The sequence below is a fragment of the Paramisgurnus dabryanus genome, chromosome 13, assembly GCF_030506205.2.
Source record: "Paramisgurnus dabryanus chromosome 13, PD_genome_1.1, whole genome shotgun sequence".
Classification (NCBI taxonomy): domain Eukaryota; kingdom Metazoa; phylum Chordata; class Actinopteri; order Cypriniformes; family Cobitidae; genus Paramisgurnus; species Paramisgurnus dabryanus.
In genome coordinates, this window is record NC_133349.1 from 12453550 (window position 1) to 12479781 (window position 26232).

The 26232-nt window shown below is 35.8% G+C and overlaps 1 protein-coding gene and 1 long non-coding RNA gene across 2 annotated transcripts; one reads left to right on the plus strand and one right to left on the minus strand.

Moving 5' to 3' along the window:
• Window positions 1-5738: 5738 nt before the first annotated feature.
• Window positions 5739-7521, minus strand: LOC135788934 (uncharacterized). The gene is made up of 2 exons (XR_010547471.2): window positions 7379-7521; window positions 5739-7271 (listed from the first exon to the last, which is right to left on the minus strand). It is a non-coding gene; the product is annotated as an uncharacterized lncRNA (long non-coding RNA).
• Window positions 7522-13177: 5656 nt separating this feature from the next.
• serinc2l (serine incorporator 2, like) lies at window positions 13178-25518 on the plus strand. Its single transcript, XM_065298422.2, has 10 exons — window positions 13178-13335; window positions 14416-14577; window positions 14671-14858; window positions 14948-15027; window positions 17262-17399; window positions 17512-17681; window positions 19251-19341; window positions 19714-19858; window positions 20035-20244; window positions 23425-25518. The coding sequence occupies exons 1-10, from the start codon at window positions 13297-13299 to the stop codon at window positions 23561-23563; spliced, it is 1362 nt and encodes a 453-aa protein (XP_065154494.1). The 5' UTR covers window positions 13178-13296; the 3' UTR covers window positions 23564-25518.
• The last annotated feature ends 714 nt before the right edge of the window (window positions 25519-26232 follow it).

Sequence of the window (26232 nt, forward strand, 5' to 3'; positions counted from 1 at the left end):
TATATTCATTTGATTTGTCTTTCTAGTATTTAACTTTGTGTTCATACAGTTTTCTTCGCATAATAAATAAAGTATTTATTTGGATAGTTGTAGGGCAACTGCACACAGCATTTAGTTGTGGCTGTGAATACCAGAAAATGTCAATAGATATGGATTTAGACCACTGCCCGTAACTTTCTGGTCAGAATCCAGATCTGTTAAAGCTATTTATCTGCATAACAGTTTTATGACTGGCCTAATGCAGCAGCTGTTTGGTTTTTGAGGTTTTAGAGTTTTTAAAGCAAATGCATCCTTCAGAGAGGATTTTACCAACCATTCATGTTGTTCTGGGATCAGGTTAAAGGATGACATTTCTGAGCCCCAACGATCAATGAGACCATAGTCTCTGCTGTAAACTCAACTGCCAATCTCTGTGGCACTTTTCCTTTTGTATTTCTCCAAGTGGAAAAATACCAGTATTCCTGAGGAGAGAGAAATGAATGGCCGACGGTTGCTCCAGTATAAAGTTGTAATCCTGATGGCCGTGGCAGACAATGGAGAGGGAGATATCAGCTGCTCGGTCGTCTCTGGACCAGGACAGCCTGCCAAGATTTCAACAAAAGATCCGATTATAACAGTCAGAAAAAGTGTGAGCTGAATACCCGCCCAGTCGGTCACAAGGAAAGGGGGTAATTCGGTTAAATCTGTGTTTTTGAAACCAAACAACTGTTGGATTTTGATGTTTGTGTTTGTTGGGTGGTGTGAATTATTCAGAGATGGCCTGCTTAGTTGCTTGTGAATGAGCTCACTAAAACTATGCTTATAAAAAAGTTGGTTCAACTTAAAGGGGACATATCATGAAATCTGACTTTTTCCACCATGTTTAAGTGCTATAATTGGGTCCCCAGTGCTTCTATCAACTTAGAAAATGTGACCAACCCAGTAACTTAGTTTTGGGAAACCATTCTCTGCAAGTATGTGAAAAAATAAATAAATGAAATTTGGCTTCCCTTGTGATGTCGGAAGGGGATAATATGCCCCTTAATCTGCACTATCCAACCACAGCACTGCCATTAAGTGCAGAGACCAGCTGCATTTAAAAGGACACACTTAAAAACTGTACATTTTTGCTCACACCTACAAAGTGTCAATTTTAATATGCTATAATAATTTATCTGTGTGGTATTTTGAGCTAGAACTTCACATACGTGCTCTGGGGACATTAAAGATTTATTTGACATGTTAAAAAAGTGAAATGTCCCCTTTAAAAAAGTAAGTTACCTGGTTGCCTTAAAACTTTGAGTTAATTAAACTTAAAAATATAAGTTGAGACAACAATTTTTACACTTTTTGAGTCAGCTAATATTTTTAGGTTGAAAGATCTGAAAATTTTAAGGCAACAAGGTAACTTATTTTTTTAAGTAATCTTTTTTTACAATGTACAGTTTATTTCTTTGTACTTTGCAATCTTATATCCTTGGTTATTTCAAGACACGGTCATCGAGATCAGATTGGATTGTTTAAAGATGGGTCATTTTGCTAATTGATAATTGTTGCGATCTTCTCCCGGACCCCGCCCACCTGCCATACCATATGACCGAAAATAAAGAGAGATCGTTTTGAGGAGGGGAGGAGATTTGCATTTTTGATTAAAGATTATGAGCGCACATGATTTTTTTTAAAATAATGAACCTCACAGGTAAGTCATTTGGAAAAAAATATCACAATATTACAAAACAAATACAGTTTTTAATTTTATTTTCATACCAAAGATTTTTTTTAAAGTGTAGAGGCATAATTTCAATGGAGGTGCTTGAGATGATTAACAATTCCAAAGATGCATTCATTCGAAGGATCTTATATTGCATTCACAGTATACATTTGATCAGTTCCTTGAAAACCTTGGTGTTGCTAATGGCATGTAAGCGGCAGTCGAGCTACCGGAACTCAATTTATATTTAAATTAGCTATTGACATAAATTTAGCTGTTTCTTTAGGTGGGCCGATTAACCAAATTGAAACTCACCCTCTGAGTCAGATCATTTTTTTAAGCATTATGGTTTATCTCATATGTGCCAATATCTCTCTCCCCCATCTCTTTCTGTCTCTCTCTCTCCCGACTGGCACGTTTAGCAGCATGTGCAGAGCGTCTGAGTGGGCACTGCCACTCTACGCCCCCTGAACTGGAAAAGCTGCCTCTTGGCCCACCAGTTATTTTTCATTGGCTCGAATCGACAAATCATAGCTTAACAAATTCCTGTGCCAGTAGAGCCATGATCCAAAACACTATGAAGATAAGGTCACCTCTTGGTTAGGGGCCCTGTCTTCAGTGTTGTTAAGAGACGATCTGAGGGTGCTGTGGATGATGTTGACTGCCTGGGGTGACTTCATGACATGTAGTCATCAACAAATGAAGCACTAGCCTCCTGTCTGCGCTGCATGTGGGCAGATAGTATCTCACTGCTGTAAAGACAAAGACATCATCTTGACTACATCCTTGTTTCAGGCTTACCTTTCCTTCGGCACCACCCTCACATACACACTGGCTTTCACTCTCCATGTTTTCCCTCTGTAAATATAAATCATGTGATGTGTTGATACAAGCAGGTTGCTGTTGCCCTTCACTTTATTATTTGAAATCACATCAAATGATAGTTTTTATCACATTTCTTGTGCACATTTTATCATATGCGCACATCTGTACAGCATTTTTAGTAACATGGTGCATTTTTAGCTAAAGTTGTTTCCTTGGCAACGTGTTACCATAGTGACGGTACAGGCTGCATTCTTCGAGAGTCTGTTATTCAAGTGTAAGGCAAGGGGTGTGACCAAACCGCATATTTGGGTGGATGCATACAAGCAAACACCATGCTTAGTGTCTGTGACAGCCAGATAAGAAGTCAGTGCATGTGTTTGATGTGTCAAGGGAGGAAGTTGTCACTACTATATAGCTCAGTGAATCACAAATATGACATCTGTATCCCTCAGATCATTCAATAACAATCACATTTTGTGTTCTTAAAGGTCACATTCTTTCTGATCCCATTTTTTAAACCTTAGTTAGTGTGATATGTTTCTAAAATAGATAAAGCTCAAAGTTCACTGGCAGGCGATATATTTTCTTTAACAGAATTCGCCTTTCAAAGCCTACAGCGAATGGCCGGTTTGGACTACAGCCCTCTACTTCCTGCTTTAATGACGTCAGTAGAACAGTTTTTTTTACTAAACTCCGCCCACAGGAATACGTCAGTCATCAGCTAAGCTAGCGGCAAGCTAAGCTGCTGTCGAATCACAACACACTAAACAAACTACACAATCAGAACTCGATATGTATTTCTGAAGGAGGGACTTCATAGAACAAGGAAGATATCAGCCCATTTTGAGGACAGTGAAAACAGCGCTATACAGTTAGTAAATTGTGTTGAAAAAGCCGCATTTTTTACATGTGAAACATGAACACATGTTTATATTGCGCACTGTAAACACAATCAAAGCTTCAAAAACACAGAAAGAACGGGAACTTGAATATCAGATTTATAAATAGGGGGTTAAAACTAACTTGCATTAATAAGTTAGCTAAATATGCTAGGACACCTAACATGATTAAATAAAAATGCATCATTATATAGATTTGAAAAATGCTGGGTTGTTTTAACCCATTGTTGGGTTAAAACAGTCCAGCATTTTGGGTTGAAACATTCCCAGATATGTTCAATTACAAACCAAAGGGCTGGATTTATCCCTTTATGACCCAGTGCTGGGTTGGAAATACCCAGGATTTTTTCGAGTATATATTGTTATCAAATTTGCTAATGTTATTCATTACTTGTCATACAGTAAAGTCACCAAATGTGTTGTCAGCTGTGGACTACATATATAGAATTGTTCTTCGATGCATCAGCAATAAGATATGGACCAAAGCCCATGCCATGCATGTCAAACAATGGAGGCAGAGGAACAGTTTATTCAAAGATTTAAATTCTGTCACCTGAGAAATTTGTATTGGGCAGATTACATTTCAGAACGAACGTTACAGTCTATAAAATGCTGGGTTATTTTTAACCCAGTATGGGGTCAAAAAGGGACAAACATAGACAACGTTGGACAAAACGCGCTCTGTGGAAAAGTTTGTACATAACGGGTTATTTTAGAAAATGTTTTAGATCTTTCAGTTAATCAAATGTGAAGTTATGGGGTCCAGGATGATAAACAAAGGTCTTCTGAGGGTAATCCGCACAGTTTCATTGTAGAAATATCCACATTTAAAACTTTATAAACGAAAATAACTTGCATCCGGTAATGCCGCCATCTTTGTCGCGTCCACATTCAAGATCAGAGCTTTACGCAGCGTACAAAGGTTTCTCTGCTGCTGCTCTGTGCCCCCGCCCTCCGAATTTGTGATACGTCACTAAGAAAAGTGCGTACACTACGCTAATACTTTCTCCTGAATACAGAGGAGTCTAAGATGGCGGCACTACCAGAAGGTAGTTATTTTAGTTTATAAAGTTTTAAATATGGATATTTCTACAACAGCACTGTGTGGATTACCCTCAGAAGACCTTTATTTATCATCCTGGAGCCATTTGGATTTATTTTGTGAATATGGATGCACATTTTCTGGACTTGAAGGTAGTGGACCCTGTAACTTTACATTTAATTAACTGAAAGATCTAAAACATTTTCTAAAATAACTGAAAATGTGTTTGTCTGAAAAACGATGGACATATGCATCTCGGACAGTTTGGGGGTGAGTAAATCATGGGTTTAATATCATTTTTGGCCGAACTATCCCTTTAAGAGGGACACAGATACAGTAGGCAGATGATCATGATTAGTTTTTCTCTAATCTTCACACTGTGGGGACATTACACCCTGTACCAGAGGGCCAAGAGTAAGTTGACTTACATTTCTTTATAGTATGTTAGAAAACCACACATTAAATAAATAGCTTTTTTGTGCAATAAATATGTAATAGAAAACATATGCTTATATTTTGCTAAATGTAAGGATTAAACTGTATGCAGACAGTGCAACAAAAGACTGAAATGACCTTTTCACTACAAGATAAATCTCAGTCTCTGTACCGTCACTTGTTCCTACAAATCCATCAGATTAACTTTGGCTGCCAGTGATCACACGACACCCGATGACATCTCTTTAAATGAAACCATATCCTTTTACTGCTTATATTCATTGTTCAAATGTCCTATCTAATTTCGACTCTACTGCCTGCAAAGCAGGGGCGGTTCTAGACCCTTTTTAGAGGGGGGGGGGGCTTTCGCCACCCTGTCTGTCTTCTTAGCCACCCTAAAATTAGTAAGTCTGTGAACCTTTTAATAGTCTTTTATTTAGAAAAAAATTTATTTAAAAATAATCAATTAAAAAATAAAACAATTTCAATGAAGTTTATAAACTTTTTATAATTTGTTTTGCTGTTCTGGTAAAATAAAATAACATTTAGCTTTATAGCTGTTTAAGAGTTTTGGTCACCATTACTACTGTGTAATTGTTTTATTTTTTACTTTAGATTGGGCTTGGAACTGTATGGGAGAGTAATATTAATTTATTAATAAATTAATACTAATTAATATTTACAAAAAGGCATAACAATGCTCTTTTCACATCATCACTAAGGGCTAAGTCCCCCTATAACCAAATGAAATCCAAGAACCGCCCCTGCTGCAAAGGTAGTCCATTTGTGTTTTGTACGTTATAACAGAGCGGCCCTTTATTTCCTGTGAAAAGCCAAACAAAATATATTTATGGGGTATATGCACATCATTACACTTTTATTGCAGAGAAACACTGGATATCACCACCCGTTATTGATTCATTTTGACAACAAAGGCGTGTACCCTTACAAGGTCCACGTGTGAATAGTGTCTCCACCTGGTGGTGAACAGATAGCACGCAATTTATTGAGTTCTGAGGTACAGCAGGTTATATGGGATTTTCTGAAGACTGGCAACTACCACATGGATTTAATGTTTGTGTGTACTGTACATCAGGGGTCTCCAACCTTTTTGTGAGCAAGGGCTACCACAATGAATAAAACATTTTTGAGGGCTAAGTTTTTGAAATAGTCTACACAAAACGTTTTTGATTTTCCTTTATTGTACTTGTTAATATGTTTTATCATTGTTTAAAATGTTAACAAATAAAAGGAGCCAAGCTTATATAAAAAATATTTGGCGGGCAACTCACAGACACATGTTGGAGACCACTGCTGTACATAAAGAGTATCGCAAAATCAACGACTGCCTCTGTAATATTAGAAATCATAACTACACAGGTTGTGTGACTACATTGATGTGTTTTTAAACGGCACAATAACTGCAGTGTAAAAACATACAAAGGCAATTTTTTCCCAGTTTGGCAATTACTGTACATTTTACACTAATACACTAGCAGTGTAAAGTATTATTGGGACAGTATTGTAAAATAAAAAAATCAGTTGTAAAATGAACGACATCCAAAATATCCCCAACCCTTAATAATTAATACCAGTAATGTTACACAAATTTGATGGCACAGATGTTATAAAAAAGATCTCTCTATACTTGTCAAACATCACAATCATAACCCTCACTTTAATTTGCATTAGGCTAAAGACCTTAAAAAGACTATGGCTCTTAGACATCGCCGCACCACCAGATTAAAAAAAAATCCTGTATATTTTGGATTTTTAGCTTTAACAAGTTTGTCTCTTATTGTGAACATGTATGTTTAACTGACATCTAAACAGTCCATACATCACCTATGAGAATTTATACAGAATACAAAGTGGACATTCAAGTTATAAAATCCCCTGCATACCGACCGAGACAATATTATGATTATTCTTCATGTTAAAACATTTCACTCTTCTACAATTATATATGAGTGTGTTGGGCATTTTGATTATTTTAAAATACAGCTAACATTTAACAAAAGTATATTTAAAAAAAATATACTTTACTTTCATTAGATTTGTCTTTTCATACTGCATTTCAGGATGAGCATTGATTAATTTACTAACAAATAATTGATTCTGTTTTGAAATTTAATGCTACACGATGAATATCTGTTTTATATCACATTTTGATCATTCTTTCCAAAGACTGGGGCGATTCTTAAAGACACATTACTAACAACACACAATATCAAACAATATCAAATCACAACTGGATGTTTACACAACTCACAATAGTTGTTCTTAGATAGAAAGCTCTTAGAAAGTGTGCATTGTTTCAAAATAATGCACAGAATTCCATTAAGAGTCCTTAAGCAGGTCACCCTGCATTTTGGCTTGTCTGTGTTTAAAAATAAAAAGAAAAGAGGATTACTATTTGACATCCTCCTGCAATACTCCTCTTCTTTCTCCGTTTTTTGGACATTCTATTTGTTTCATTGCACTGACCCTTCGAAGACCTTGTCCTTCATTTCACATTTTAGCTGCCATCTGCTGCTTCCCATAATGCAGTCTGACAGGAACAGTCGGTAGAGGTTGAGCTCCAGGGAAAAGGCTGGGCAGGCGTGGCCCCATCTTTGCAGTCCAGGCATAAGCTCCAACACCTAGGAGCCCTCCTTCACCTCTGGGCCCTCTGTCGGAGTAGGCGGTTCCTCTGCAGTTGGGGACTGAGCATCACCTGGACCATCTAAAACAAAGAAAAAGACGATGGACAGGGAAAAAAAGAGACAGGCAAAAGATTAATTCACTATTCATGAGAAGGAGTACCCCAATTGTTTTATTTTGGTTATGAATAGGGCCAGGGTTCTTGATATTTTATATAATTTTATTAATTATGATATAATTAATATTTGCCAATATTTCAGATAGAAGGTTAACAGGTAATGTTGCATTTATTGCATGCTTATTGCATGCACATTTATAAATCTTTTATAACATATATAAATATTTAATAATTGTTTTAAAGTTGACAGCTTATACTCAACACAAAAAAAGATTTGTCCATATTTGCAATGTAATAATAAACCCAGACAAATACTACAAAAATTTTTTAGTTAATGGTCTAACCTTTGCTCCGTTGTTTAAAGGGACATTCCACTTTTTTTGAAAATATGCTCATTTTCCAGCTCCCCTAGAGTTAAACATTCGATTTTTACCGTTTTGGAATGCATTCAGCTGATCTCCGGGTCTGGCGCTACCACTTTTAGCATATCTTAGCATAACCCATTGAATCTGATTAGACCATTAGCATTGCGCTTAAAACTACCAAAGAGTTTAGATATTTTTCCTATTTTAAACTTGACTCTTCTGTAGGAGGAGCAATGATATTACGCAGCAGCCGAAAATAGTCCCCTTAGTAACTTTTAATAGCAGGGCAGTGCGTAATATCACTACGCGTGCTGCAGCCATGTTACAGCAGCAAAGTCCTTGATTATTACGCCAGTTTGAGAGTATAGTTCCTTGCCATATCTGCCTTAAAAATCCAAACTTTTAAGTTTCAGGCATTCTTAGTACACAATGTAACTACAGAAGAGTCAGGTTTTAAATAGGAAAAATATCCAAACTCTTTGGTTATTTTTAAGTGCGATGCTAATGGTCTAATCAGTTTCCATTGCCTATGCTAAGCTATGCTAAAAGTGCTAGCGCCAGACCCGGAGATCAGCTGAATGGATCCCAAAACGGTAAAAATCAAATGTTTAACTCTAGGGGAGCTGGAAAATGAGTATATTTTCAAAAAAAGTGGAGTGTCCCTTTAATAAAGTATGACATTATGTTACCTGTGAGTGACAGCTCTGCCAGTTTAAGGGGCAGGTCAGGTGGGACTCCAACAGGAGACCCCAGGATATCAGGCAGTGCGTTGCGACGGCCAGAGCGGCCCGATGAGGCGAAATCCAACACCGGCTCCACTTCTGTCATCTCTGTAGAAAATGAGAGAGAGGAATGTGGAATCAATATAACAACTAAATCAAAAGACAAAAATATTGATCCGTTACATAAACATACAGCACGTTCAATGTCTTTTCTGACCACTAGGTGGAAGTGGCATCCCAGAAATTGCTTCTGGCCCACAGGAAGAAACACAGGATTTTATATGCACACATTTCATGCTTGACCCATCTTGATGGTTCCACTGTGGCCCTAGGCTTGTCTCTCTCAAGCACAAATAGGCCACTCTACCGAACGCAAAGCCCCGAATCACCCTCCATTTTCTCTTAGTCTGGAAACAGTTGCCGTGGCAACAAGATGATCATGTATATTGCATAGCAACAGGTAATCTCTTCTGACAAAGAGCGCTGAGATGCACTTTTGCTCTGTTTTTATTTCGGACAGCCATGCAAAATAGGAGTAAGCAATTTTTGTGCATGAACGTTCACATGTAGGCATAAGTATTCGAGTGGCATAGACAAATGCTCGTGTGTCTGTGTGAGTATCGCACCGTCTGCTCACATGTCAGACATCTCTGACTTAGCATGTGCTCGTCCAGACATACAGTATGTCTGCATATAAATATATCAACATTTCATGGGGATGAGTTGCTTTTTGGACCCCTCCAGGATCCTTTTATGAAAAACATTAAATGCTGATTAAGTCAAGGCCAGTTCAGAGATCTGGTCTATATTTAGAAGCACAAAATAACGTCCAAAAACCATACCAAAATACTTAAATCAGTGACACCCATGGTCATAAAGAACAGGAACTGAAAATTGCATGCTGCTCTTTATATTCTTAATGAAACATTCTGTTCTCCCGCCACTCGTTTTGTTACAGCAAGCAACAAGATAATATGTTTTTATGATTTTATTGGCTTTAGGACAGCCGAGATAAACATTTTGCTCTTTGATGGGGTTTATTGCAGTTGAAATGCAGTATGATTCAAACGCTTTTAAACTCCAGTCTGTATTTATTATTTCTAGTGGCAATGAGAAGTGTGTTATTACTTTAATATGTGATCAGATGCCTGGAAGACCATTAAAGCGACTTGCCAACCACCCACAACACTCAAGCATCATCGCTGAGAGCTCTGGACACACATTTTTTTCTGTACCTCTCTGACTACTGTCTCAAACATTGCCGTTTATACTTAATGGGCAAACGCAGGAATCATTTGGTAAATGTAGCTTACCAAGGCAATTTAAAGGGTTATATAAGGCTCTCACAGACAGTGATTTCAGTATAAATGGACACAAACTAAAGTCTCTCGTTCTTTCTCCTGGCAAGCAGCCGGACTAGCTGCGGCTCTTGTAGGTTTATAATCCATATTGTATGAAGCTGGAGGCTTATGAATGAGAGACATCAGTGGAGTGGATCTGCTGCACCCCAAGTCATTTGTTATTTGTTATTATTTATTTAAAGCTTGGTTTATATTACTCTTTAGTCCACACTTGTTTAAGCTACACAGAACAATGACTTAAAGTACAAACAACGCTGTTTAAATCTGCACATTTTGTCGTATGATCAGTTGATGCGTGCAATGTTACGGTTGCAGGAAGTGTGGCTGCAAGAAAAGAGGACATTGTGAAAGCTAAAACAAGCATTGTCAGTTTTGTCATTTAAAAAACAAGCTAAACATATTATTCAGGCACGTTTTAAAGTGGAAAATACAGATTATTACTTGGTGCAATATATTTAATGCTTTAAGTATGAGGAAATTAATACAACAATTGATAATGTACTGTAAAAATGCATTGTTAAAGTCAGGATATCAGTTACTGTAATAGCTATTTTATTACTGTTTAATCTCTTTATCTCTGACAGTATGGCTATTGTTAAATAGGGCATTCAATGATTGAACTGTACTGTAAATAACCCTGAAAAGAAAATAATGGGTTAGCTTAAACAAAATTATAGCATATGTACCTTTGGGTCTTGTGTCCCACACAGAGAGCTAAATAAAGGCCAATCTGCATTTAGAAAACAGGATCTAACTTGCTAAATAATAAGTGTGCATGCCGTAGATCACGATATGCACATTTTGACTTGTTTTTCTACATTAGACTCACGTGGTTGGTCAGAAAACAACATGATGCCCAAAGCATGCACCAAACAACCTTCACATTGACAGCCTAAAACATGGTGTGCCCAGATGATTAATATTACGATGATACAACCTTTTACGTCTTTTCACAAATTGTTTGTGATTCCTCCATATATACACTATGCACATAAAAAGCTAAATATCAAGCTTACCCCATCACTGTTAGTGTCTGTCCAAGAAAAGAACAATGAAAGTGTTGCATAAGGATTTATATGACAAGCTATAAATATAGCAATCAAGGTGGGACGCAGGGGACACATTTTTCAAGCATTTAGATTAGACAACTCCAGTTACAGTTTGGACTTTTGGATAGTTTATCTCAAATTGGACAATACACGTTGCTTTAAAGCAATCCATAGACAACAACACAGCACAATCTATTTCAAAATCTGTCGGCTGATAGGCTTGTATCATTTTAATGAAGATGACAGATCCTTATGGGTACAGACTAAAAATCCTATGTGTAGGTCAAAATCATGTTATTTTATTAGGTGATATGTGGTTTATTAAATAAGCTAAACCATAAGGGCATAAATCAAAGTAAAGCTTGTAAAAATGAGGTGTAATGATAAGCTACATGTGAAAGTTGGCCTCAGGTTACAGCTGAAATTGATCTGACAGCTGCACAAGCCCATGGCTATACATGTATAACGCTTATGATACTCACACGTCCCCTGGTACCTTACATTTGTGCTCTGTTTTTAACATACCCTCTATATTGCAATCGACCAGTGTATGCTGGGAATAATATCAGTATTGTTTTTATCAATGTTTTAGTTTGATTAATTTTAGCTTTAATCTGTTATTTTTACAATATTTCTCTCGTATCTTGCAGGCTATTTACTGCAAGTGGACGTAATGGTAAGACTAAAAAAAAACGTGTCAGTATTTAAACCTGGAAAACATAACGTGTCAGATAGTGAATGAATCTCATATACGTTAAACTGAAGATTAATCCTCTTCCTTTAGCCCAAAGACGAAACGAGAACTTACCAGCGGTGTAGATACCCACGGTCCTGATTGATGCAGATAATATCACGATACGGATAAACTACTGCACCTTTTTTACGGGAGACGGTGTGTTTTGAAAGCACCTGCCCCAGTCCTAAGGTTTGACACCATCTCTGCTCCCATTGACGATCGGGATTTTAGTGGACTGATTGACAGGCGCACAGTGGACGATACCAATAATTCGTAGGGGAGACCGAAGACTGCAGGAAGTGCAAATATTGAAATAAAACGTTATAATTTACCATAACACTCAAATCACGATTAAAACATAATGACGTTTACGTTTAGTATTTGTTATCTAATACCCCCCATCCAATTAGGTAGATCCAACAAGTTATAAGGCGCGTTTGAGTGGTGATTTGGGAGCGCCTTAATGAGGAAAGGCTTAGGATTTATTAATTTATTAATTTATTTTTAAGCATCCGTTAAAATGCATGTATTAGTGGCAAATGCAAACTCAAGCTTTATTTAATTTTTGTCAGATTATGAAAATTGTCAGTGAAATAAATTAAAGTTTAAAAATAAAAAAATTCACAGATTCAATAAAACATTACTCGGAAATTATGTCAATGCCAGGATTCATGTGATTGATCGAATAGTAAAGCTATATGATCAGCACCGTTGTGTTACATAATTGATTATATTTATATCAGTGCTTGTATGTGGATTTTAATTACTATGTTACAGTAAATGCAGTGTTTCATTTTTGTTTCATGCATCAAACACGACTCTTCTGAAGAAATAGTCTAGTACATTTGCATAAACCAGTAGCTTTATTATTGTCTTAATTAAACGTGTGTCACTGCAATGCCCAAAACAATAAACATACGCCTATCTAGGTTAATTACTATGCGAGTTACTTGACCTAGTTTAATCGCTCTGCTCTTTCGCTTTCAAATATGTTATAACATTAAAATTTATAAATATTGGTTTATATGAATTATATCATTAATAGTAAAATCATATTTTTTTCTGTTCCCTCGTTAACTTATACAGTACATGTCATCTACTGAACTAATATCAACAATTTTTAGCATTTGATACAGTGTTAAAATAAACGTTTGAATGTGCTTTTTATTTTCTAACACGGCCCTGATAAAATTTAATTCAGTAGTGTTTATTTAACAAACTCATTTTATCAGGAAAGTCTACGAGCATCAAGGCTTTTATGAGAGACTTTTATTATGAAACATGTTCAGTTGACTATTATAGCCGTTCGCTTCGAATCAGCTGACGGGAAAAGAGAAACTGCGTAATACTCGTAATACTACTTGTTCATTGATAATTTCAAGGTTTGGTAGTGCTAATATTTTAATAAGAGATGGGGGCCTGTATGGCGTTGTGCTCTATTGCGAGCTGTGTAAGTGATTTTACTATAATAGTTATTTACTTCATGATTTATCTTACGAAACTGTCACCTGACAGCGTCGAATCGCTTTAGATCATTTTTTGATCATAAAACACAAAATCTGCGTAACAACATACTGAACTACACATTATTATTTATTATTGATACAAAGGCGTTCATATTTAAATAGAAAATGTGGTTTATGTGAGTTATTCGGTACCAAACAACTGTACACGGAAATGTGTTTATATTTTACGCTACATCTGGACAAATGTACTTTTTATGGTGTACCGTGGCTTTAAACTGTTAATTTGTTTGTTAAATACTGATAATATAGCAATGAAGGGTTGATTGTTAAGTTTCTGCTTTTAAGTCCTGTAGGATCATGTCACGAGGTGTTTTATTTAGAGTTAGAGGTTAACGTCATCATCCTTCCTGTTAAACTGGTAATGGTTGTGACGTGAATATTTTAACACTTGCTCTTGAATTTAGCTTAGTTAAAACAACTCCCAGCATGAGTAACATAATTTCAATTATTTATATACAATGCTTGTGACTTTAGATTTATTGAGGTCAAAGTCTTGAGGAATAATAAACTTTTTCATAATCAACAAAGCTTTATTCATTCTCAAGTTTTTACATGTGTTTTCTTATTATTTAAGCAGGACATTAGCATACTCTTAAGTCAAAATGTGCATTTATTTTATTTAATAAATCCTGTATTTAATAGATTAAATAAAAAATTATGCTCTTTTTACCTTTTTGATGCATTTTACTCCAATTGCTCTGAGCACTCATATAATGTGACTTATTATGCATTGATTTCAATAAATAAACAGTTATGTGTTTTATATTGAGTATTTTAACAAATTTTACTTGTCATTGTTTTTTGATAAAGACATTTACTTAGATTTATACTGATAAAATGTATACAGTATTTTTTTAATGTACTGGATAAGTCACTTTGTATAAAAGCTTCTGCCAAATCTATTTTATCATATATATTTTATTTTACATGTTTAGTACTTTCTGCACAGGGTAAGTTGCTGTGCCCATGTGAATTAATTTATTTTTCACTTCTATGTGTTAAAGGCATCATGTTTGTGTGGCACCGCTCCATGTCTGCTGTGTGGCTGCTGTCCTTCTAGCAACAACTCCACCATCACACGGCTGGTCTTCTCTTTCTTCCTTTTGTTGGGCACATTGGTGTCTGTAATAATGATCTTGCCTGGCATGGAGACACAGCTTCGTAAGGTGGGCCCACTATAAGCGATTGTCCTCCCTCATACTGTAGAAACTTTCTGTCCATTGTGCTTTAAACTCTTAAAATTTTTGATTTCTCTATAGATTCCTGGCTTTTGTCAAGGGGGAACCACAATACCAGGGATTCAGAACCATGTTAACTGTGACGTGATTGTGGGATACAAATCAGTGTACCGTATGTGCTTTGCTATGGCTTGCTTCTTTTTTTTGTTCTCTGCTATCATGATTCGCGTTCGGAGCAGCAAAGACCCACGCGCAGCCATTCAGAACGGGTAGGTTTGACTAAAAGTTGTGCTTGTGTGTTGTATTGTTGTGAGCTGTTGTATTGGCATGACTTGACCAGGTTATGTGTTGTCAACAGGTTTTGGTTTTTTAAGTTTTTGATATTAGTTGGTATCACCGTTGGAGCCTTTTTCATCCCCGATGGAACATTTCATGATGGTAATGTATAATTGTGAATAGATCTCAGATGGTTAAAGAAATTGAGTAAAAAAAGAAACTTATTCAGTTTGTTGTGTCCCTTTAACCTTTTTCAGCAGCACATAATAAAATAGTGAATATTTGCATAGGGAGATACTGAATGACAACATGACAATAATGTTGAGCTTGAATTGTAGTCATGATAATGCTATTCCAGGAAGCCATTATTAAAATGCAGGGCTACATTTCAAGGGATGCATAAATGCATGGTTTTCTACAGGGAAGAACTCAAATTATGTTTTAATGATTGTTTTGACTGTTATGAGATGCATGGGGAAAGACATTATTGAAGGTAGAATATTGTGTTTTTAATGATGGTATTTTACATTAGCAGTGAGAACTTGTTACTATCTACTTTCATTTTAGTAAATTTCAAGGTGTTTTTAAGTATGAAAATTAGCAACATAATAGTATTTAGCACAATAGATGGCATATGAGTGCCTCAGGGGATTGACAATTTATTGTAAAAGGAATAAGATGATGTGGTTACATACTATTCGTCATCATTAAGTAGACATCATTTATTAGAAGTGTTGTCATTTAAGTTTGAAACATAATACATTGGGAGTACATTAAACAGAGATTCAAGTGTAAGAATAGCTTACATACAGTGGAAGATAAACTTAAGACTTCGAGGGGCGGTTTCCCAGACAGGGATTAGACTAGTCATAAACAAAAAAAAAGTAAGAGCAGTACAAACTGAAAACAGCTTGCACTGATATATCTTAAAGTACATCAGTGCCCTTTGTTTTGCCTCTAAATGCACACTAGTAATGTTCTCAGTAAGGCATGTTTGTTAAAACTAGTTATATTTTCTAACTAAACTAAGGTCTAATCCTGGCTTAAGCTTATGTACATTTTGTGTCACTCTCTGACATACACACTCATTGGCATATAAATAGTACTAGTAATACTAGTATTGGTAATCATAATAGTAGATTTTCAGATTTTTTTTTGTCAAATATGCATATACAACCTTTAGTAAAATGTAGATCTGGTATACGCTCTAGACTGTGCAACTAAATAATTTAGAAAATACATTCACTTAAGGCATAAATATTAAAAGGAATCTGAAATTAATTTAAAGAAAAGTTAACAACTAAATTTAATTGACGTAAAAAAAATTAAAAATCCACAACTTTATTGCTTGCTTGTCACTAAGACAGTGTTTTATGTAAATGACTTGCAATATACAAATGATGTACAATACATTTAAAACGTATTATTGTTCATTAATACTTTTATATTATGTGTATTGTTTTACAGAAAAATATAAACATTAATAGTATTTTTTCCATAACATGAGCAAGAATAAAAGTTGTTTTAGAAAAAATACTTTTAACAATAGAAGAATATACAGTCCCTCCAAAAAAACGTGATTATGCGATTCAACGCATAATCAGCCAAAGTCCGCATATTTATGTGGAGGCTGCATTTTTTCAAATATGCTGCATTTTCGCAGCATAAATTGCAGATTTACGTGCCCAAAATATGTGGGGCTTACATGATTTTATAATTCCCGCATTTTCATACCAAAAATCACATATATCTTAGCATATTTTGCATTTACTTCACATAAGTGCAGCCATGTCCCCTGTTGCCATGGGAACGTTATAAAGTGACGTAATTATGTGATGTTTTCATCATTGAAAAGCTACAAAAGCTGCAAACAGTTTTTGCAAGTTCCCGCAGTTTTTGCAAGTTCCCGCAGTTTTTGCAAGTTCCCGCAGTTTTTGCAAGTTCCCGCAGTTTTTGCAAGTTCCCGCAGTTTTTGCAAGTTCCCGCAGTTTTTGCAAGTTCCCGCAGTTTTTGCAAGTTCCCGCAGTTTAATCGCATAAATATCCCGCATATTCCAATCACATTTTTCATGAATACGTGCCGCAAGATCAAGGATTTTTGCCCGCAACAATCACAAAAAAACTCTACATTTTTCTGGAAGGACTGAATATACTTAAACGTGTATATTCAAACATATTTTAAATAATATAATACATGTCTTTAGAATAATGAAAAATTACAAACTGTAAGCTCAATAACAGCCTGTCAGTCCAGTTTAGTCCTGTGCTTAACCATTTCAGTCCTGTGCTTAACGTTGTGGTTAAGCACAGTTGACCAGTATGCTGCTAGCATGATTCAATTTTATTGTAATATAATTATAATAATAATATAATATAATAACTGATCTTTCTTTACAGTTTGGTTCTACTTTGGTATTGTGGGCTCCTTCATGTTTATCCTGATCCAGCTCATCCTCCTGATTGACTTTGCCCACTCTTGGAATGAAGTGTGGGTGAGGAATGCTGAGGAGGGCAATAGCAAGTGTTGGTTCTCAGGTACGATAAGATGGACCGATATCCTGTTCACCACTTTAGACTTACAAATAGGTGTGTCTCAATCCACCTATTCTCAGAAAAAGAAACATGAGACTGTTTTCTGTGCTTATAGGTCTGTTGTTCTTCACCATTGTTCACTATGCCCTGGCTTTCGCCGCTATTGTGCTGTTTTATCTGTACTACACGAAACCAGACGACTGCACCGAACACAAGTTCTTTATTAGCTTCAACCTTATTCTCTGTGTCATCGTATCTGTGGTTTCCATTCTGCCCAAAGTGCAGGTAAGTCTAGTTAGCAACCTTTTTGTTTTGGATACCCCCTACATCTCATTTAATATGTTCCCTTCATTAACACAGAATGCTACTAAAATGGCATTATAATGATTGACTTGTTCTAAACTAAAACAGTCAGTGTTGTGGGTGTAAAACTGATCGATCAATTCTTCTCTCATCTCAGTAATCCACCCTTGCTTGGTGTCTTCCTGTGTGTGCACATACTGTATATTCCCTTACCAGTTTCATTCAAAAAAATGTCCAAACTTTTCTTTGTTTTCGTAGCTCAGATCAGTAATAAATGCATTAGGACATGCTGAGCACTGATAATTTGACCTCAAAAGGAAAACAACAAAGCAAGTATTGATTTTGCGGAAGCTGCGGCCTGGCACTTAACACGTGCAATACCAAATTCTCTTTATCTCTGTCTTTTTAATAATTTCCTGTTTCATCTTTACTTTTGAGTAAAATGAGCAAAATTTGCAATAAATCCTGTTTGAAAGTGTATTGATTTTAAGCAAGTCCAAACAACATCACATTTGGATATGCCGTGTTAAAACTTACCACAGGAAGCAACAAAGACGAACTGACAAAACAGGAATTGAATGTAGCATTGCCTCAGCATGTAAACTTTAAAACATAATTCAATGCCGATTTGTGCAAAAGTGCATAAGAAAAAAACCTCTGTGATGTCATCTGTGGTCATCTCTGAGTTTCATCTTCCATTAGCCTCCAGATGTTGTTGTGCTTTTAGGCATACAGGATCTGTCACATAAGAAAATTAGACTCTTGCTTTTACAATTAAAGTTTCCTATTTCAGTCCTTCCAGAAAAAGCAGTTTTCTGGTATTGTTGCGGGCAAAAATCCTTAATCTTGCGGCACGTTTTCTTAAACAATGCGATGGAATATGCGGCATATTTATGCAGTTATATGCGATGAAGTTGCGGGAACTTGCAAAAACTGTTTGCATCTTTTGCAGCTTTCACGTCACTTCATAACGGTCCCATGGCAACAGGGGACATGGCTGCGCTTGTGTGAAGTAAATGCAAAAATTTTCAACTTTCTGCTAAGATATATGTGACTTTTTGCTACGTAAATGCGGGGATTATGAAATCATGCAAGGCCGCATATTTTGCATGCAGAAATCTGTAATTTATGTGGCGAAAGTGGGGCGTATTTGGAAAAAATGTATCCCCCGCATAAATATGTGGACTTTGGCTGATTATGCATTGAATCATGCGATAATAATCGCGTTTTTCTGGAAGGACTGACATTTTTAAGACTGTCACGATTATGAAATTTGAACTTTTCTAGTAGCCAATCCTACTGAGGTCATATTAGTACTAGACCACATGTCTGTAGTGGCTATCAGTCAAGGAGCGCCATTAGATACGGTCTTGTTTATACAGGCGCTGCAGCTCCCCCTTGTGTTTTTTAGAGAGAAATGCAATCATTGCGGTGATCTGAAATCATCGCGATGAGGTCAAACAATCACGATGAGACAAATATTTATTTATTTATTGTGACAGCCCTATATTTTATATGCATTTTTATTGTTTATTTGGTTTGTGTTTCCAGGATGCTTCACCTCAGTCTGGACTGCTTCAGTCATCTCTTATCACTTTGTACACTATGTATGTCACCTGGTCCGCCATGACTAACAATCCTAGTAAGTATAAAATCTCTGAAAATATTTACTTTCCGCCATCGGTCTCTTTTCATTTCAAGAGCTTTCATTCTGCTCCTATTCAGGTTGATGCAATTGTTGGTGAGTTTTGTGTGTTACCCAACCCAGTGCTTAGTACTAGTCAATTGTTACTGTAAAAAAGCCAAGTTACCTGCTAGAATCCAGTTCTAGTTTAATCTACTATCCTTATATTTTGTTATGGTCCAATGTTTGCAGCTATATTAGCAAATGAAAATAAAAAGATTAGTTTTTGTAATGTCATCATAATGTGTGATTAGGAATCATATCTGAATCATGAAACTTCTCACAATGCTTTACTTCATTATAAAACCCTTTGTCTGACTTCACCTATAGATCGGCAATGTAATCCTAGTCTACTCAGCCTAGTGTCCAACGTAACCACAGTTACACCCACGAGCTCTCCGGGGGTGGTACAGTGGTGGGATGCTCAAGGCATTGTGGGATTGGTCATCTTTCTATTTTGCACCTTTTATGCCAGGTACAAAAATTTTACACAACTATTATTTATTATTTCTATAAGTTCTTTCAGTTTATTATCAGAGTGCTGCTATTAGACAACCGGAAGCACCTTTCTGCCACATGTTGTGGGTTTCATGCTTGAAATGCTCAAAGTCCATATAGTTGGTGTTAATCGATCTCTTTTTGTTTGGTTAGCATCCGTTCATCCAACAACGCTCAGGTAAATAGGCTGATGCAGACAGAAGAGGGAGGGGGATCTGATGGAGTTGCGGAGGTGGGAAAGGATGGTGTGCGGCATGCCGTTGATAATGAGGAGGACGGTGTCACGTACAGCTACTCCTTTTTTCACTTTCACCTTTTCCTGGCCTCTCTTTACATCATGATGACTCTCACTAACTGGTACAAGTAAGTGCTCATTCTTACGCTGAGATTCAGGGTACGTTAAATTAAGGAAAAAAAAGTTTTTTTAAAAGGTATATTAAGATACATTTCAGACGTGATTGTTTTTAGGCATATCCAATTTATATCTGTTTTCTTGTTTTGATCAGCAAACAACACACAAATTAGGGCTGCACGATTCCAGGAAAAATGATGATCACGATTGTTTTGTTCAAACTTTTGATCACGATTAGAAATCACGATCATTCTCTAAGTGAAGAACTTCTATTCACTTCAGTATTTTTATTACACTTTACACAGCCATGTATATAATATAAGGCTATATATATGTTATATATTATAAAATATTTTATTGTTTTGTAATATTCACAGCTCCCTTCTCTTTTTAAAACATTTAAAATCATTCCGCAAAATTCTGCATAGATTTTGCAAAAGCAATCAGCAGAAATAGCAAAAATAACTCCTTATACTCCTTATTCACTCCGTATACTCTGACTCCACCCATATCAAGCAAACACATTGCTTTATTCTAGACGGTCTGCTTTGTGCTTGGTCTTTACTGATTAATAGCGACGATTGTCTTTAACTAATCGTGGGGCGCACATATCGTTATCATGATAAAAATACGATTAATTGTGCAGCCCTAACACAAATCAGATGTTTAAAAATCTAATCCAGACCATATCCATATGTGACCCTGGACAACAATACCAGTTGTAATTCTCAATTTTTTAAATTGAGATTTATATATCATCTGAATAAATAAGCTTTCCCATTATGTATGGTTTGTTAGGATAGGACAATGTGTGGCCAAGATAAAACTAATTGAAAATCTAGAATCTGAGAGTGTAAAGATATCAAAAGTAGGGCTGTCAAAAGATTAATCACGATTAAAGATTTTTTTTGCATAATATGTGTGTGTGTGTGCACTGTGTGTAATTTTTTTTGTATTTATAAAAATACACACACATGCATGCATGCATGTATTTAAAGGTACAATTTGTAAGGTATTTGCAGTAAAATATCCACTATTTCAGTGTTATATATACAGTATTTTGTCCAGCTGATTACTAACAATATCTGTAATGTTTTCAACTACTTGTAAATTATGGGAAAATTGCCAGTCTAAACAGTAGGGATGGGCATGATTAATCGACGATCGATAATTGATCGTTTAGAATTTCGTCGATGAAGTTAATTTGTTATTGATTAATCAAATACTTTTTTATCTAATGCAGGTTGCGTTGCCTAGCATAGCATGTGTCTTGAAGCAATTAAATGAATTTTACTGTGTGGCAGCAATTCAAAATTTTACCACCAGGGTGCAATATTTGACACCATACTCCCTTATCTGTGACCTTCTGTTTTGATTTCAAAAGAATAATTATGAAGAGGTCATGATTTTTTGGAACAAATGAGGTCTCTGTTTAAGAATGCGACTCGCAGCTGCAGGTTCCGCTGCTTTAGAGCACCGCATATTCAAGCGCATATATATTCCGTTTGTCTAACAAAATTTAGTTTAACTGTCTTCCACAAGTTGATCTTGTAATAAAGGTCTCATGGAGGAAAACATGCTGTATTTTTTATTCAACATTTTTGAATTATAAAAGTTAAATAATTATTTTTTATTATAAAAATATTAATGATTAATCGATAGTCGGTCGATAATTCTCCCGACAATCGACTAAAAAAATTTAATCGAATGCCCATCCCTACTAAACAGTGACACAGGGCAGTGCAGTCACCTGTAAATGATGTTAATATCCACATTAATATTACCGCCTTTACTGACGTAGAAACCACATGACAACAGTATCGTGGAGAAATGCGGAAGTAATAGCGCCTGTCTGGCCACTCGCTTTTTTATGGTAAATTTGTTAATCACTTTGTTGAACACTTAATTCTGTGCTGTGTTAACACATCATTGTATTGGACTAATACTGTAACATCTATGACTAACAATTGCATTTTGAACATTACATGAAACCTTACATAATGAAATAAGATGATGTCATCAAACACAACAATTATAAAACTTGATTACTTTACCTCATGTATTGACGTGATTTCTCATTCCCGTCTGATTGATGTCCATCAGCGTTTGAGTTAAAGACAACAAATGCCATCATTCCACGCTGCTTCAGAGCGACATTATTTACGTCATTGTTATTGTTTTGATCTGGCGCCCTCTAGCTGCGCGGATTATACAAATTACATCTTTAAGAAACATTTACATTTATTTATTTAGATTTTAAATTTTTTATATTGTATATTTTTTATATTATATATTATATAATAAACTTTCTTAAAGCAACACTATGTAGTTTCCATGTAAAAATGACCCATGTGGTTGAAAAGCGCAACAGTGTCTGGTATCAGACACTCTTCTGCAGGCAGGGGGAGGGGAGGGGCTGTGTTTCCTGCCCTCCACCACCACTTTCAGAGTGTGCTTGTAGCAGCTAGGAGGTTGCTCAGGTTGCAGCAACAGTACAGTTTGTCCAGTTAAAAGTTGTTCTATCACTGAAATAATTTTAGAGACATTATTTAAAGGTAAAAAACTACATAGTGTTGCTTTAAATTTATACACAAACTTTAAATTTAAAATGTATATTATGCGAACACAAACTTTTATTTTGTATGTGATTAATCTTTTGACAGCTCTCATTAAAAAAATAAGAAAATTCCCTTTAAGGTTGTCCAAATGAATTCCTTGGCAACAAATATTAATTTGCTAAATTCATTTTTATGTATTTACATTAGGAAATTTACTAAATATCTTTATGGAACATGATTTTTACCTTATATCCTAACGATTTTTTTTGCATCAAAAATCTATCATTTTGACCCATACATTGTATTGTTGGCTATTGTTACAAATATACCTGGGCGACTTATGACTGTTTTTGTGGTCCAGGGTCACATATGTGGTTTGAAGTCTTTTTAAATAAAATAATTTTTTAATTCATAATTCTAGGGTACAATGTAACCTAGTACAAAAGTCTGAAAAGAGTCATTTTCAAGGGTCACACTAAGTATTAGTCTTCTCTCATTTATTCATTACGTGAATTCATTTATTGGATAGTATATGTACTGATCAAAGTAAAGAAACATACATTATTGGTGTTATGCATGTTTTTTTATTGTAGACTAGCTAAAATCAAATTCTTTTTTGTCATTTATCTTTAGACCTGACGTTAGCACCCAGGCCATGCAGAGCACAATGCCTGCAGTGTGGGTTAAGATCAGCTCCAGCTGGCTGGGTCTCGCCCTCTACCTGTGGACCCTTGTGGCTCCTCTTGTTTTGCCCGACCGAGACTTCAACTGAGACTCTTCACCTATTCAAAGCTGTGTGTGGTAAAATAATTACAAAACTCCAAAAACTATAAAGTACCTATGAAGATTTAAAGTAATTCAGTATCAAGAGTTCAAGTTAATCTTAAGGTCAAACATTTTAAACACATCCTTAAAAATTACATGATCATTTTACTGTTAGTGATTAGGATTATAGGGGTGTTAGATGTAGGAAACAACAAAAAGTGTATATACGGCTTACCACTCCATATGGCCTTACATCAAGTATTGTAAATGGTCCAAAAATGACTCCTGACATTTTGTTCAGTAAACCGCACACTAAGAGTGACTGGACACTTTTTTTTGCACATGCTTCCTTGCGAATTCCTTATGTTTATAAATAATGTTCACAGATTTGTATACTGTATGCACACTTTCTAATCTTTTAATGTAGAGTGATGAGCAGCCTCGGGCTGCCTCCGTGTGACCACACATGATGTATAAATGCGGTAAATGAATAAAATAGGATAGATCGATATAGCTTCTACTGTGCTGTCGATACAGATTCAATTATGCTGTCGTGGCTTTTACCTCTTTGCTCTTATTTCTAGTTCAGTATGGCTATTTACGTGTTTTTTAAAATCATAACTAGTTTAATTCTTACAACGTTAAAGTAAAAGCACTCCTTACGTGTTTGAGTTAGAGCTGTAAGCTGCACAAACCTAAAGCCACACATTTTAAACAGGTGCACCCAATAACTGTCCTATAGAGACCATCAACTTAGTGGTCTTGCCACGAATACAAATATGCATGTTATTGCTGCTAAAAACCTTCACTACCTGAAGAGGAAATGCTTTTAGAGAGATTGCATTCTAACATCAGGGTCTTCTTCAATATACTGTACTATAATACACAATAATATAGACTACAGTTTAGAAAGTTCACTGCGATCACGCACTTTCTTAAGCAATGTCAGCGCTGAGGGGCCGGTGGGAAGCCCATGCGTTGTGGGGGGCTTATGCAGGGGCTTATGTGTTCATACCGGACCCTCTGTAGAGCCTCATAGAACTTGTGCATGCAGAAGATAAGCCTAAAATGACACACCCTTTCATGGTAGCGTTCACTACACTACACTCCATTCCCATGGGGTCCCCATGATGGTCCCAGTGCCATTAAAAATAGATTGTGTTTTAATATTGATCAATAATACAATTTATGGTGCTGTCGGTCCATCAGAGGCAGATGTTTACCTATTGTGCTTGTCGTTCAGTAGAAATGTGTGACACTTTGGATACTTTCATGTATACATTTTATTTCTGTAATTTTTTCCCATTTTTGTTGTAAGCACATGCTGGAGTAAAATTACATTTGGTTAAATAGTGTAAATCTATTACTTTTTTAACATTGCTGAAAACATGTTCAAAGTACATTTGGTGAATTTCATAACTATATAGTCATTGTTGATGTGTATGCCTCAAGGCATTAGGTTTTGTGAACACGTAAATGCGCTATGCATGTAACAGGAATGATCTGATTGTCTTGTGAAGTACATACAGTATATTCAATCTTTTTTCTTACATGCACAAAAAAATGCTGTTTTTTAACCCAATGTTGGGTTAAACCGGGATGAACCCAACTTGTTGGGTGGTTTTAACCCTTTGTTGGGTTAATTTAACCCAATGGCTAGGTTTATCCTTTCAGACGCAACACTGGGTTGATGCATGCATGACAATTCATATGTAGTCTATTATAAGTAGCAACACGCAAGATCAGTAATTTACTTTATTAATTCTTCATGTGCCTTTCTGGATATATAGCTTGTCTTATCAAAAGTAACCAGGTATATTCAGTCTGGGGAAAAAGTGCCTTTGTAACAATTAATTTTTCAAACCATGTACAATACCAATATGTTGAAGTGATATTTTAGCAATCTAGTGTTTGATCTGTGCTTATGCTGTATATATTTCAATAAACCCATATAACTCATAATATTGTGTTTTATTTATTTATTTATTTTGCTTTGGGTCTTTACAAATTAGCTATATTGATTTGGCAGTCATGCACTGGATTATTAGATCTTGAGCTTATGTCAGATCAACATTGTTTTTTATTAAAGTATAATTTCATTAACTATCAGACAATCAAATCTGAACAATTATGATTCAATAAGATAGTTAGACTTTTTATAGCATCTGCCCACCAGGTGGAACTAATGAGCTATTGATCATATCTCTCATGTCACTCATTCCTCAATATTGAGGCCATGGCCTCTTATGTAGCCTGTCAGTATTTGATAATACCCCAGTTATGCAAGTTCATATCAGCAGTTATCAGAGTTTCAAATGTCTGTGACATCAATTACTGACTTCAGATATTGACCGGCTTGAATATTGTTTATGCCTCCCCAAAATGTATTTTAAAGGTCAATTTTAGTCTCGTTTTGTTTGTCTTGGTCTTTGGTTAAGTCAGTGTATGTATTTTTCTTTAATGCACTATAGTCGCAGTTTCCCATACCAACCCCACTGACCATAAATTCCTTTTCCAGTTGCAAGCAATAGGCTTTATGCCCAGCTGCACTACTTCCTGAACTTCAGCCAGCTCCTTGTTTCCTGTCTGCCATTATTGGACAAACTGATTAATCCAGGTGTGCCTGACCTCAGTAGTCACAACAACAATAATAAGACACAGCTGGATTAATCAGTT

What these genes read in the sequence shown, in the direction of transcription:
- serinc2l (XM_065298422.2), top strand. Translation starts at nt 13,297, where the DNA reads ATGGGGGCCTGTATGGCGTTGTGCTCTATTGCGAGCTGT. An exon ending in TAGCAAGTGTTGGTTCTCAG is followed by an intron (nt 17,400 to 17,511) that starts GTACGATAAGAT and finishes CTGTGCTTATAG; the next exon opens with GTCTGTTGTTCTTCACCATT. An exon ending in ACTCTCACTAACTGGTACAA is followed by an intron (nt 20,245 to 23,424) that starts GTAAGTGCTCAT and finishes ATTTATCTTTAG; the next exon opens with ACCTGACGTTAGCACCCAGG.